The sequence below is a fragment of the Theropithecus gelada genome, chromosome 2 (assembly GCF_003255815.1).
Source record: "Theropithecus gelada isolate Dixy chromosome 2, Tgel_1.0, whole genome shotgun sequence".
Classification (NCBI taxonomy): domain Eukaryota; kingdom Metazoa; phylum Chordata; class Mammalia; order Primates; family Cercopithecidae; genus Theropithecus; species Theropithecus gelada.
In genome coordinates this window covers 53,742,249-53,756,893 of record NC_037669.1, presented here as the reverse complement: position 1 = coordinate 53,756,893, position 14,645 = coordinate 53,742,249, and the positions used below count along the sequence as shown (strand labels likewise).

Here is a 14,645-nt window from a genome sequence, read left to right as displayed (position 1 = left end):
GTAGCCTTCTGGGAAGTTGTGAATGCCAGATTAAGAACAATGGATCCATACTCGGTGGCGATTGCAGTGATAACAATGACTGAGATTTCCTAAGCCCTAACTATGTGCCAGGCATAGTTGTACACGCTTAACACACATGATCTCATTTAATCATCACCATAACCCTCTGAAGGAGGTATTATTATCCTCCCATGTTACAGATGAGGGTCAGAGAGGTGAAGTAACTCACCCAGCATTAGCAGGTGTTGGAGGGAGCCGAGGTCTGTCTGACTTAGCACTAGGGTGGCTTTGCCGCTGTGTAAGTCAAAGAGCCTTCTCAGTCTTAAATCCTCAAAGAAGTTTGAGTTGTATCAATTCATGGCTTTACTTCGTTTATCTTCATATGTGCCACATCTTCTAAAAGGAAAACTCCAAATATAGTCATGTGGCTCTTCCTAGGGAAGTTATAGGCATTTAGCTGAATCTGAATACATATCCCCATATTCCAGAAATTGGAAATCACATGTATGTCTTCTTTATGGTGGGGTCTTCAGAGCAGCCACCATCTCTGATTGCTCAGGGCTTGGCATGAGGAGGTGCTCAATATAGTCATGGAGAAGAACTCATGGACTGAACATCCTGGTGAACCAGAGGGATGGTGCAGAGATTTAAGATTGCAACAGGAACCCCCAAGCCAATGTAAGCAAAACATCTGTTTCATGACTATGGGAATATTTTGTAAAATCCAAGTACCAGCCTGAAGAAAGCCTGGAACTGCAAACTAGGAGCTTCAAGACACTCTATCTTTTGATCTCTAGTTCTCTCCTTCCTCAGCAGACCAACTCTCACTCTGAGTACAAGATGGGCAGAGGATGACTGCCCCAGAGTTCCCAAGTCACTGGCAAAACTGCCCCTCTTCCTGGGTCCCATGCCAAATTTCCAGGGAAGGAATTTGATTGGCTAGCCTGGGTCAAGTGGTCAGTCTTGATCCAAGGTGATTGGATCATTTTGAACAAATATGGCAGCTGGAGACCACAAGGGTAGATCATGGGACAGTCAAGGCCATCATTGTTAGGACAGTTAATGGCTGAGGCTGCTCTCTCCTGCATATCCCAAGACTCCCTGGTAGACCACAGAATCGGCCGCCTCCTACTTCCTGCCATTCTCGAGGAGGGGAGGCAGGCACCCTACTGAGTCCAGAGCTCCCTCTAACATTGCCATGCCCAGGCCAGGATCTAGATGGGCATCCAAGACCAGCCTGTGTGCCGTGAAGGAGCTCAAAGTGAGCAGGCCATCCCTGAGAACGAGGAGCAGGGGTGGCAGGAAAGTTTGGATGATCTGAAGATGGCCTGGTTCTCCGTGAACTCTGGGAGGAGAAGATGGTGTTTGGTAATGGGGACTGCATGTGAAGGGCTGGAGGGCCAGTCCACAGCAGACTGGGCCCCCACTGGGCAAAGCTGCAGGGTGGAGGTCACGGGGGGAGGGCCAGGGTCACACTGCACCTTGCTTTGGCGCAGCTCCCACCTCTGAGGGTCCGCAGACTGGTGCTTCACATGTTCTGGTTGTTCCGAGGGTTCCATAAGTTTATTTTGTGTTATATTATTAATTTAAATCACTTTTGTAGAACATTATAGAAATTTTAAAAAAGCACAAAGAAGAAAACAAAAGTCACTCATAAACTAAGCATTGTAGTCATCTTTGGATATATCCTTTTTAAAAATAAATTTGGGGGGAGGGGGCAAAAATTGGATAATTCGAAATAAACTCTCTGGAAACCTGCCTTTCTCACCCCAAAACAAGGTGCTCTTTCTTGTGTTCTTATGTGGCCTTTTTGTAACATTTCCACGAGTTTGGATGGAGGATGGAGAAAAGTCTCAGCAGCCCCTCTGCCGGTTTCTCTTCTCCTCTGATACAATTATAGAATGTCTTCTCCACGCTGCCCTCATCCCATCCCCACAGCTGTCCTGAGGGCAGCAGGCCCCACTCCTGCATGTTCCCAGCACCCCGAGGGCCAGTGCCATGCTGCATGGACTCGCTGCGGCCACCCTGGCTGGGGATGCTCTGCAGGACACACGCACAGCCCGGACGACCTGGCAGGCTTCCTGCACCCCCGCTGCCCTCTGTAGGAGCTGCCTGCCTGCCCCACCGCTGCTTCGCCATCCCTCCTCTCCTTCCCTTCTCTGTTTTGCAGGCTGTCACCCAGAGTGGCAGAAGGAGCCCTTCTGGAGCTGACCCACCCCCGACGACCATCAGGTAACATCAACAGCCACAGTAACAACATCCATGAGTGGAGTTCTCCCTCTTAACCAGGCTGACGAAAAGCACTCTTGCAGCGATTACGGCTGAGTTTTCATGCAACTCTACAAGCCAGAGGGGATTGCCCCCATTTTATACTTGAGGAAACTGAGCACAAACAAGAGCAGTACTTAATAGTATTGAGTAGTAGTACTGAGCAGTAGTACTCAGCTGGTAGAAGGCAGACTGGAGATTTGAACTCAGGACTGGTCTCAGCCCAGTTTCCTCCACTGTACTGTACCCCATGCTGCCCCTGGAAATAAAAAGGTAAGAAGGCTTCAGGGTGTCAGTAGAATATCTTGCGGTGACTGAAGGCTGAAAGAGGTACTCTAAACCAGTGGTCCTTAGCTGAGGGCCAGGGCTGGGCTGCCAGTATAAGAATCTCCTTTAGCAGAGTTTGTTAAAAGTATAGACTCAGGACTTCCTGCAACCCAGTGAGAGATGTACCAGTGTCATCCTCATTTTAAAAGATAGGGGCACACAGAGGTTGAGTGTACTTAAAGTCATACAGCTCAAAAGTGGTAAAGTGGACTGTGATCAGAGGTTGTAACTCCTAGGCTCTGTTGTCTTCACTGGGACCCTCCATAGTGGGGCCGCCTTTCTCCCCATTCAACCACAGGTTGAACTTCTTTCTTGCTTGCCCTGGCCATGGCTAGTATGGCTGCAGAATGGGACAAGGCTCCCAATTGCATCCTTGAAGGCAAAGTTAAAGATTTTATGATTAAATACTTAATATTTCATGTTGGAAGTTTGGTGGCCTCAGATTTCTCCTCTGAGCAGGACATACAACAGAGGGTTGGACACAGATGGCCGGAGTTGAAGCTAGGCCAGGAAACATCGCTGTGTCTTTGGAAACAAAAGTCACCTTCCTTCCTCCAGGAGCGAGGGTGGGCGAGAGGAAGAGCTTATAGAGAGCCTTTTCAAGCCCCTAGTTTGTTCATGGGTTATTTTGTTTTTGTCATTTTAGGGTGAGGCAACTCCAAGGTCATACTCTCTTTCTGTGCCTGTCACCCTACCCCTGTCCTCCTAGGGTGCCCTTGAGCCGCAAAACTGCTGTCCACGTGGACCGGGGCTGACATCGCACGTCCATCTGCCAGGACCCCTGCGTCCAAATTCCGAGACATGGCGACCAACGGCAGCAAGGTGGCTGATGGGCAGATCTCCACCGAGGTCAGCGAGGCCCCTGTGGCCAATGACAAGCCCAAAACCTTGGTGGTCAAGGTGCAGAAGAAGGCAGCGGACCTCCCCGACCGGGACACGTGGAAGGGCCGCTTCGACTTCCTCATGTCCTGTGTGGGCTATGCCATCGGCCTGGGCAACGTCTGGAGGTTCCCCTATCTCTGCGGGAAAAATGGTGGGGGTAGGTGCTGGCCTGGAGACCTCCTGGCTGGGTCTGGACCCTGCAAAAAGGATCTTGCTTAGGCATTTTTCTGGGGCAACTGTAGGAGAAAAGCTCCCCTAAAGACTCCAGAGGGAGCACCAGGCCCCATTTCTTGTCTCTTATCCCTTTATCAAAAGATTCCCGAAGGACGATTGTCCTCTGTTAATGATACCAAGAAGTTCATCTACTCACCTGCAAAAAATGGGATGTATTTCACATAAGGCTGTCCTTGGGCCTGCAGTTGGCTGTGGGTCCTACTTTTGAGGCGGGTATAGAGAAATCCTGGATGGGGACCCAGAACCATGGCAATCCCTCTACCAGGGCAGGTCTTGAAAGTCTTGGGGCCATGAGCTCTGTCTTCTTTCCCCTGCAGGAGCCTTCCTGATCCCCTACTTCCTGACGCTCATCTTTGCGGGGGTCCCACTCTTCCTGCTGGAGTGCTCCCTGGGCCAGTACACCTCCATCGGGGGGCTGGGGGTATGGAAGCTGGCTCCTATGTTCAAGGGTAAGTCTGCAGAGCGGAGCCCTGGGTGGTGGTGCCCCTGCCCACACACACCCCTGCCCCTCTGGAGAGAGGGAGCTGTCTACCCAGACCAGGGTTGACATCACATATCCGTCCATCAGGTGCATGTCTGAGCAGAATGAGGGCTGTTGCAAGGGGCCAGGTGGCAGATGACAGTGCTGGTCAGAAACTAGGGAGGTGGAGGTGGAGAAGCCCAATCCAGAATCTCCCGCACATCAGCCTGTTCTGTCCTGTTAGCCCATTCATTTCCCCTGCGAGAGCTGGGTGTGACTTGCTTTGCCTCGTGCTCAGTGCCTGACAGGCACCCAGGTAGATACATGGTGAGTCATGCTTGCTGACTGAGGGCCTGGGCCCCACCTCATCTGGCAAGCTGAGACCCCAGCCCTGCCTGCCACCAGTCTGCACTGGGCCCCAGACATGAGTCCTGGCCCCTTGGCTTGCCAGATGTACATGACCTTCAGCAAGTCACTGCCTCTCTCTTAACCTCAGTGTCCTCAGTAATGCCTCTCTCTGAGATCGATAAGATTGTAGAGGTCATGGAACATGCCAGGACAGTTCATGTTAAGTCTGTATTAAATGGATGTGTATCTGTGTTCTGCTCCCAGGCGTGGGCCTTGCGGCTGCTGTGCTGTCATTCTGGCTGAATATCTACTACATCGTCATCATCTCCTGGGCCATCTACTACCTGTACAATTCCTTCACCACGGTGAGTGGTCCCTTTGGCCACCCCCTCCAGCAGGAGCCACACCCAGAGCCCACCCTCCGCCTGCCGTGGCCACCACTCTGCTGACAAGGTCATTCCTCCAGGAGTGGGGAACTTGGTTTGTCTTTTGTGGGCCTTGGTCTCCCCACAACAGCCATAGCCTCACGAATTTAGCATCTCCTGTGAGCCAGACACTCCTTGTAGGCTCACATCCAATCCTCATGACACCCCCCTAAGTGCGTATTGTTAGTCCATTTTGTATGGACACAGACAGCCTGGGTTCAAATCCTGACTCTACTGTATACCAGCTGTGCAACTTCAGAAAAGAGACTTAACCTCTCTGAGTCTCAGTGCCCTCATTTACAAAATGGAAATAAAATTAGAATCTGCCCTAGTTCTTCAAAAAGTTAAACATAGAATTACCATATGATCCAGCAATTCTGCTTCTGAGTAGATAACTAAAGAATGAAAAGTAGGCTCTCAAAGAGATATTTGTACACTTCTGTTCACAGCAGCACTATTTACAGTAGCCAAAAGGTGGAAGCAAGCCAAGTGTTCATTGATAAATGAATTGGTAAGCAAAATGTGGTCTATACATACAATGGAATGTAATTCAGCCTTTAAAAGGAAGGAAATTCTGGCACGTGCTTCAACATGGATGAACCTTGAGGATATTATGTCAAGTGAAATAAACCAGTCACAAAAATACAATCCTGTATGATCTTGCTTATATGAGTTTCCTAGAGTAGTCAAATTTATAGACACAGAAAGTAGAATGATGGTTGCCAGGGGTTGTGAGTAGGGGCATGAGGAGCTGTTGTTTAGTGGGTGAAGTTGCAGTTTTGCGAAATGAAGAAAGTTCTGGAGCTGGATGCTGACAATGTTAGGCAACACATTTCTCACAATGTATTCCCATTGTTAAGTGACACATGACTATATTTGCAGAGGTGTGGCAGGGCTAAGGGAGCTACATTATGGGTATACTTAATGCTTCTAAACTGTACACTCACCAACAGTTAAGATGGTAAATGTTATGTATAATTTTATCACAATTAAAAAATGAAAGAAAACAAAAAGTGAAACCCACCTCATAGGGTTCTCGTGAGGATTAAGGAGCAGATATGTGTAAGGAACTTAGAACTGCGCCTGGCAGAGAACAAGCTCTGTAAGTGTTTGCTGGTGTCATCGCAGTGAGAGTTAGATGGGCAAGATCTCTTGCCCAAGGTCACATGGTGGGGAAGTAGCCCCGGCTGCAGCTTGGAAGGCTCTTTTCATAGTGAACGGGTTGAGGTTCAAATCTCAGCCCTGGCACTTAGTAGCTGTGTATTCTCAAGCAAGTCACTGTCCCTCTCTGATCTGTCAAATGGGGATCATAATGCTACTTACCTCCCAGAGCTGCTGGGAAAGGGAGGTGTGAGGAGGCTTGGGGACCATGAGGGTGGGCAGGGTGCACTGGGACCACTCATGCCAGCCCCTGGGAGCCCAGCGGGATGTGTCCTCATGACTGTGTCCTTGCAGACACTGCCGTGGAAACAGTGTGACAACCCCTGGAACACGGACCGCTGCTTCTCCAACTACAGCATGGTCAACACCACCAACATGACCAGCGCTGTGGTAGAGTTCTGGGAGTGAGTATGGGGCCGCCAGGGGATGGCAGGGACAGGGGCTACGGTCATGTGTCACATGACATCTTGGTCATCAGCGGACCACATATACAATGATGGTCCCATAAGATTATAATACCATATTTTACTTTACCTTTTCTACATCTAGACATGTCTAGTACAGAAATGCATTGTGTTACAGTTGCCTACAATATTCAGTACAGTCATGTGCTGTATAGCTTTGTGGCCTAGCAGCAATAGGCCACACCATATGGTGTAGGAGTATAGCAGGCTACACCATCTAGATTTGTGTAAGTACACGCTATGATATGCACACAACAACAAAATTGCCTAACAACACATTTCTCAGAACATATCCCCTTTGTTAAGTGACACATAACTATACTTGCAGAGTTGTGGCAGGGCAAGGGCTAAGGCAGCCACAAGGGATGCCGAAAGCCTTTTCTCCCCAGAAAGAGTTGGACCATAGATGGAGCCATAAGACACACAAACTCTGACCTTTGATAGCGAAATCCAGCTACCCACAAAGCCACGGTCTAGCAGGGACAATACATTCCCCAACATCTCTGCCTCTAATCTCCTGCCAGCACCTCCCGGTGATCGAACTCAGCTAGAAGCCAGAGGGCAGGGGACCAGATAATGTAGCCATAGTAGTCAGATCCTGGGGCCTGGCACAGAGTGGTCAAGGGGGAGAGTGGATCAGAGAGGCAAATGGAGGGGAATAACCAGCATAGCCAATTAGAATCACATGGAGAGGTCGACCTTATCCTGATTCATCCCGAAAACCGGCCCGATCTACTTACGAACCTAGAGTCACTCAGAATAAACACGCACACACACTCCGGCCATAGTGAAGGCCATGCTGATTGTATCTTCAGGGGAGTACCTTGTAGAGATGTGTGTTGGGGGGCACTGATGTGACACAGTGAGGTGCTGGGGCCCAAATCTCTCTGGCATGAAGGAAGCATCCATGCTGGACAGCTCTGAAGGATCCAGGAGCAGTCTAGAAGGTCCCAGAGTACCTTGGATAAGCTCCCAGGAGGAACTGTTCTCAGGCAGTGTCAGAATCAGTGTTGCCTGATCTCTTTATGGTGCAATGTCCGTGGTTACACTGTTTCCTTACAAATAAAAATCAAATTCTGCTCCGGTGGGTTCTGCTTTCCGGCAGCTCCCACATGCCGCTCTTAGGCACGTTCGAAGTTTTCATTCAACCATTTATTCAGTAAACACTTCTTGAGCTCCTACTGTGTGCCAACTGATGACAGGCACAGACGTGCAGACAGGCAATGGCACCACCAGGTGGCCAATGCAGAGACGACGGAAGCACAGGCGGCTGGGCTGCGGGGACCTCAGGGAGGCCCCTCGACCAGCCCAGGTGGGGAGTGGCATCTAGAGGAGAAAACTGCAGGGCAGGCAGGTGCTGGAGAGGAACAGTGAAGGCTGGGAGGCAGATGAGGTCAGGCTAGGCACCGGCAAGCAGGCTGCAGTGAGTGCTGAGAGGAGAGAGAGATGCAAGGGCCTTGAAAGGCTGGCCAGGGAGTTTGGGCTTCATTCTGAGAACAAGCGGGTGCTATTCATTGCAGTAAGCAGAGGAGTGACATGATCAGACTTGCAATTTAGAAGGCTCTCTGGGGCTGGAGAGGGGACAGAGGAACACTGAAGGCAGCGTCCCACTAGGAGGCCACCGGGCCATCCAGATGAGCAGTAGTGGTGGCTGACTAAGGCCCTGGGAGGTCCGGTTCTCTTTGATCTCTTGACCAAACAGCACTTTCTACCGATCAGTATAGTGGGCCTCGCAGTCCCCAGCTACCTCTTGAATCACGGTGATGACGGTGTCAGCACAGTTCCAGGGCGGGGATATCGTCTGTGGCCATGCCCTGGGCACCCCTTGATCACTCCAGCTCCCACCAGCTCTGTGTGACTTTCTCCTCCCTCCACTGTTTGACTAGGCGCAACATGCATCAGATGACAGATGGGCTGGATAAGCCAGGTCAGATCCGCTGGCCACTGGCCATCACGCTGGCCATCGCCTGGATCCTTGTGTATTTCTGTATCTGGAAGGGTGTCGGCTGGACTGGAAAGGTAAGGGATGTATGTGCACAGTGGGGACAGGAGGGCAGTGGATAGAGGAAGCTCTGCCCACAACTCCCAGGAGTCCCATCTAACCCAGAGTTAAGCAGGTCCCTTCATCACTCGGTGTGTCCGTTTCTTTTACTGTAAAATGGGAATAATAACATTACCTTACCTTCTAGGGTGGTTATGAGGATGAAAGGAAATCGTGCAGCACAGTGGGAAGCTCACAGCAAGTCCCATGGGATTCCACTGGGCTCAACAGAGTCAACTCAAAACAGAGGGCAAATGTTGCTCCTGGACTGTTGAACAAACTTTCCCAGAGCATCTGCTCTGCACCAAGCCTTGTGCTAGGTGCAGAAGCTCCAGAGATGACAGCTTCACATCCTGACCCTTGAGGAACAACAGAGATGAATAGGTTAATGGTTAAAGACTCAGGCTCTGTGTTAAGCAGTCCATGATTTCAGATCCCAACCTCACCATTTACTAGCTGTGAGCTCAGGCAAGTCATTTTGCCTCACAGATAAGTATAATCATAAGCCCCGTTTTACAGAGAAGGAAACTGAGTTCCTTCTCGGCTCATGATTATACTTATCTGTTGGTTTATTATGATAATCAGATGAGATGGTGATTTTGTCAAGCACTCAGCACCTAGCAAGGGGGGTTGTTATTGCTCTTGTTTTTATTATCAGCAAGTGCAGAGCAAACGCCAAGCTGGGATGTCCAGCCCAGGGACACCCGGGAGGTGGAAAACTGGCCTTACTCCACCTCTTTTCCCTTTCAAGCCCTACCCCAGGAGCTTGGGGACAGAATATAGCAGAGTCTCTCACTGGCCTTGACCTGAAGGGAACCCAGAGGGCAAGTGTGTTGTCTCAGATCTTATGGCAAGTCAAGGGCAGAGAAGAGATTTGTACTGAATAAGCTGGGAGGCGGGAAGGTCAGAACTACCCAAGAAGTGGATGCAAGGTTCTAGAAGCAGTAGCAGAAACGAACCAAGCAGAACCTTAACAAATTCCACACTTGGTAGAGCTGATGAAAAGTGGCCCCAGTTCCATCTGGTGGGAACTTCTGGACCCACTGGGTTCTCAAATCCAAGGCTGGTGTAAAAATCTCTCTGATCCATTCCTAGGATTAAGGATGCCAGAGGAGGGCACAAGTGTCTCCCAGTCTAACTTTCGGGGCAGAAAAGTATAGGGATTATGGGCTTTGGAAGGGTTTGAATCTCAGTCCCTGAGCTTCTAGCTGTGTGCACTTGAGCAAGCCATTCACCCCTCTGAGCCTCAGTCTCCTCATCTGTTCAATGGTCACAACAACAGTACCTTACAGGGTTGTCACAAAGACCGAGGGAGATGAGGAGAATGCTTAGCATATGCCTTACACATAGTATTAATTATAATCATTTTGGAGTGGTAATTAGAGTTCCTGCTACATTAAGAGACTGGCCACTTCTTGGGGACAGAGAGTAGGGCCCCCTCACTGCATATATTGAGGATGTCAACCAATCCATCCACAAGCATTTATTGAATACCTACTATGTGCCTGGCTTCACGCTGAACACAGAAGGCAGGGGAAGTATGAGACCGAGGCGACATATAATAAGCCTGCAGTATGTCCTCATGTGACTGACCTTTCTGAGCAGTAGGTGTGACTGTGCCTGTTTCCAGACAAGAGAAAGTGAAGCTAAGAGAAAATACGACATTGACCCTAAGTTACACAACTTGTGGGTGACACAGATGTGTTTGAATTCCCTTTTCCTAGCTCCAAGTACAATGGGTTTTCTCTTGGATTGTGGCTGCCCTCCTTAATCCTGCAGAATCTCAGGGTCAAGTCATGGAGGTGAAGCTAAGCTGGTGAATTGTCCATGCTGACCGGGAAACAGGCTCACATTAGACTCTCAGATACAAAGGTCATCGAACTTGAACATTGCTCTTCCACACTAGTGAGCAAAGAAATGCAATTTTAGACAATGATGATCAATTTGACAAAAAATAATTGTTTAAATGATGATACCCAGTGCTCGTCTTGTGACAGGAAGACACTCTCTGTAATACCAGGTGAAGTTCCATTTCTTGAAGGCAACAAGGTAATATGGATCAAAAGCCTGTGATGAATTTATTCCTTTTAACTCAGTAATTCCACCTCTAGAAATTTTTCCCAAGAGTGGTATAATAATTTTGTAGTTGAAGATACAGGGGTATTTAATGTGGTATTATTTAGAGTCACATAAAATTGGAGGTAACCTAAACGCATAACAGTGGGGAAACTTAAAAAGAGAATGGTAGGACCTTCTGAGGGACTGTTTTGTGTAATTAAAATGTCAAATTGTTCATGAGGCAATAAAACAATGTTTAGTAAACAAAATGAGAAACAAACCTGTATGTATTGTGTTTTGTTTTTTAATTCTAAACATATTACATGGAAAGGCAAGTACCTAATTTGAACCTCATTTTGTAAGAAAATGTAATTACATCTGCAAAGGAGAGTTTCAGAAGAGCATTAAAGTAGGAACATCCATGCACTTATGTGTTTGCCAGACAATTATTGAGTGTCTACTATATAGGTATGGGGATGTGAACAACGCAAGCCTTGCTCCCCCACATAACTTACATTCTAGGTGCTGGTGAAGGGAACTTTCATTTTATGTGTGTGTGTGCATATGTAATTAAAAAGTTTTCCTGTCACCATATGCATTACTTGGATAATTTAGAAGTCAAAAAATAGGACGAAACAGGGGAAGGGAAAAACCAAATGTGAGCTGGTTGGCTCAGACTCCAAGGAGGAGCTTCAGAAAAGTGGCCAAGGAGAGCAAGGATCTGGGAAGGCTTCCTGGAGGTGGAAGAACTGGAATCAAGCCCAGAGCCACAACAGATATGGATGTAGGGGAAATGGGGGAGGAGGAAGCAAGGGTGTACAGGAGGAGGCGTCACCTGTCACCCACTTTCCTCCCAGGTGGTCTACTTCTCAGCCACATACCCCTACATCATGCTGATCATCCTGTTCTTCCGCGGAGTGACGCTGCCCGGAGCCAAGGAGGGCATCCTCTTCTACATCACACCCAACTTCCGCAAGCTGTCCGACTCTGAGGTGAGTGCCCCTCCCGGCCTGGATTCTGAGCCACCACTTAGCAGCTTTGAGACAAGCTTTTACATCTTTCTGACCCTCACTGTAGACCGGGTTTGTTGCCAGGGAGAGCCGGTGGGCATATGGAAAAGGCCCTGGTGAGCCATGGCTATGGTGATTACTGTTGACGGTCTTTGATAATTCTGCCTACAGGTGTGGCTGGATGCGGCGACCCAGATCTTCTTCTCATATGGGCTGGGCCTGGGGTCCCTGATCGCTCTTGGGAGCTACAACTCTTTCCACAACAACGTCTACAGGTTGGAGAGGACAGCTGTGGGAGCCCCTTCATTCCTGGCCGAGCCCCTCGAGTCCGCACCCCACACTCATGTGTTAGGGCCCTCTTTGGCCACTTTGCACTCTCAGCTTAACCTCTCCCTGAGCCAGTCCTTTGTGTCACTCCTCCTTGAGACACAGACTTTCCTGTTGTCCCCTTTTCCTGACCCCGATCCTCTGGCTCTGCCCTCCCCTAGCTTGCTCTTAGGGCCTGTGCTTCTGGGGCCCAAAGTGTAGCCCCGTTCCCAGCTCCCTCCTCGGGCCACCCCTTCATAACCACAGCCAGCAGCTACACTGTCTGCCAGTCCCACCCTCCTGACCCCACCCCTCCCTCTCTCCAGGGACTCCATCATCGTCTGCTGCATCAATTCGTGCACCAGCATGTTCGCAGGATTCGTCATCTTCTCCATCGTGGGCTTCATGGCCCATGTCACCAAGAGGTCCATTGCTGACGTGGCGGCCTCAGGTCAGTGCAACACTGTGTGGGGCCGGGCTCCTGGCATGGGGGCACTAACCACACTGGCCTTTGCCATCATCACCATTAACACCACTACTGTGGCTCACTGGCCTTGAGTACTCCCTATGTGCCAGGCAATGCACTGAGCATTTTACATGGACTGTACCTGTGATTCTTCTCAACACTTTGCGATACATGCTACTGTTAGCGCATTTCATAGATGAGAAACTGAGACTCACCTCCTAAGGGCATGGAGCTGGAAAGTGGCAGATCTGGAGTTGGAGCCCAGGTCTGGCTGACTCCCGAGCCTGGGCTCTTAGTCTCTTGGCTATACTGGCACATCCAGCACAAACCTGGACATTTTGGGGAGAAGATCCACTCTTGCCTTGGGGGTATAAACTTTGGCTCAATTCAGATATGTTCATCACCATACTACAAAGACCCCCAAATCCATGCTTTTGTCTCAGCTCCAAAAATGTTCTCACCAAGTGGGCCATGCCAAGTCTGCTCACCACACAGTCATCAGTGCCACAGAGCCCAAGGAAAACCCCAGACAGCCCTTCTCTGCACAGCCAGGCAAGCAGCCAATGGGAGGAACTCGCTGTGTGCAGGGCAGAGGCCCCTGAGGCTCATGGAGGCCACACAACTGGTCCCTTGAAGAAGTGGGCTGGTCCCGTGAAAGGAGCATTCTCTGCTCCGGTTCTAGTCTCCCCTTCAAGGGCAACCGCCATCTCATTTCTCTGCAACTCCCCAGCCATTCCACCACCCCCATCCAGAGCCAGACCCAGGGAGGTTACAATCTCTTTCCTTCTCATTCCAAGATTTCCTGATCTCTTAGACACCTGCACCAAATACTCAAACGCAACACATGCCAAACAAGGCTCCAAAGCCTTCTCTTCCGCTATACTCCCCATCACAGAAGGGTCTCACCATCCAGTGCCCAGGGTGGAGACCTCAGCATCATCCTGGACTCTTCCCTCACCCTCACCCTGCAAGCCAGCCGATACCAGAACCTGCCCCTCTGCCCCCCACATCTCTATCTGGTTGCCTCTCTGCACCTGCACTATCCCCACCACTGGCCAGGCCATGCTGTCCCCCCTCCAGGTGATGGCCACAGCTCCTTACTGGTCCTCTTGTCTCTGGGCACAATTACTATGGCCCCTCATCCCCCACCCTCTTTCTGCATCTGGAAAAAGGGGCTGAAAACACTCACTTGAAAGGTTACTCTGAAGATGAAATGAAATAAGGCTTAGAAAATGGGCAATGTGCTGGAAAGGCTGTAGGTGCTGAGTACCTTTTATTTTTCTTGTCTTTTGCCCTTCTCTGTTCAGGCCCTGGGCTGGCGTTCCTGGCATACCCAGAGGCGGTGACCCAGCTGCCTATCTCCCCACTCTGGGCCATCCTCTTCTTCTCCATGCTGCTGATGCTGGGCATTGACAGCCAGGTGAGGGCACCCTCTGCAACCCAGGAGCTTCTCCACCCCCAGACTCCTCAGTCCCCGAGTAAGCAGGGAGAGGAAGCCACTCTTAGGCTGCCAAGAAGATGACCAGAAATTCCAGGTCCCTAGAATGTTCCACTGCATGAAACTTCAGGGAACAGCTCAGCCACCTTCTCCGTTTTCCAGAAGGGGAAACTGATGCCCAGAGGGAAGGGACTCTCCTGAGGTCACAAAGTGAGTCACAGGCAGAATCAGGCTGAACCCTGGGCTCTGCTGGCTCAGTGCTGCTGGGCCTCCCGTCCTTCCTTAGAAGGTCAGGCTTTGGGTGGATTGGGGCTGGGGCTGCTGTAGGTGGCTGACCTCTGTTCCCACCTGAAGTTCTGCACTGTGGAGGGCTTCATCACAGCCCTGGTGGATGAGTACCCCAGGCTCCTCCGCAACCGCAGAGAGCTCTTCATTGCTGCCGTCTGCATCATCTCCTACCTGATCGGCCTCTCTAACATCACTCAGGTAAGCTCAGTAAGCACCTGGCACTCCCCCAGCACTGCCCAGGGCCACGCCCAGGGCCTCCTTTCCCCTCCTCTGTTGTATCCCATCTTTCCTGCCTTCATTGAGCATCATCTCTGTGCCAAGCTCTGAGCACATAGCAGTGAGTCAGATGGGGTCCCTGCTCTCCAGGGGCTCCCAGGCTGGTGGGAAACACAAACATTGAGCCAGGACATACAGGACAGAGCTAGAGAATGAAGCACCTAACCGGACTGGGAGCACCAGGGACTGCTTC

The 14,645-nt window shown here is 50.2% G+C and overlaps 1 protein-coding gene across 5 annotated transcripts in view; it reads left to right on the top strand.

The window, feature by feature from the left end:
* Nucleotides 1–14,645, top strand: part of SLC6A1 (solute carrier family 6 member 1) — a 45,863-nt gene that overhangs the window by 21,420 nt on the left and 9,798 nt on the right. The window contains exons 2-12 of one of the 5 annotated variants that reach the window (XM_025375547.1): nt 2,171–2,232; nt 3,242–3,634; nt 4,029–4,160; nt 4,784–4,884; nt 6,400–6,509; nt 8,456–8,588; nt 11,526–11,660; nt 11,850–11,953; nt 12,311–12,435; nt 13,758–13,870; nt 14,243–14,374. In XM_025375547.1, the coding sequence (XP_025231332.1) occupies nt 3,397–3,634; nt 4,029–4,160; nt 4,784–4,884; nt 6,400–6,509; nt 8,456–8,588; nt 11,526–11,660; nt 11,850–11,953; nt 12,311–12,435; nt 13,758–13,870; nt 14,243–14,374 (1,323 nt within the window). In that variant the 5' untranslated portion in view covers nt 2,171–2,232; nt 3,242–3,396. The remainder of the gene's footprint in view (nt 1–2,170; nt 2,233–3,241; nt 3,635–4,028; nt 4,161–4,783; nt 4,885–6,399; nt 6,510–8,455; nt 8,589–11,525; nt 11,661–11,849; nt 11,954–12,310; nt 12,436–13,757; nt 13,871–14,242; nt 14,375–14,645) is intronic. The other 4 variants (XM_025375548.1, XM_025375550.1, XM_025375552.1 and 1 more) reach the window with 4 other exon arrangements.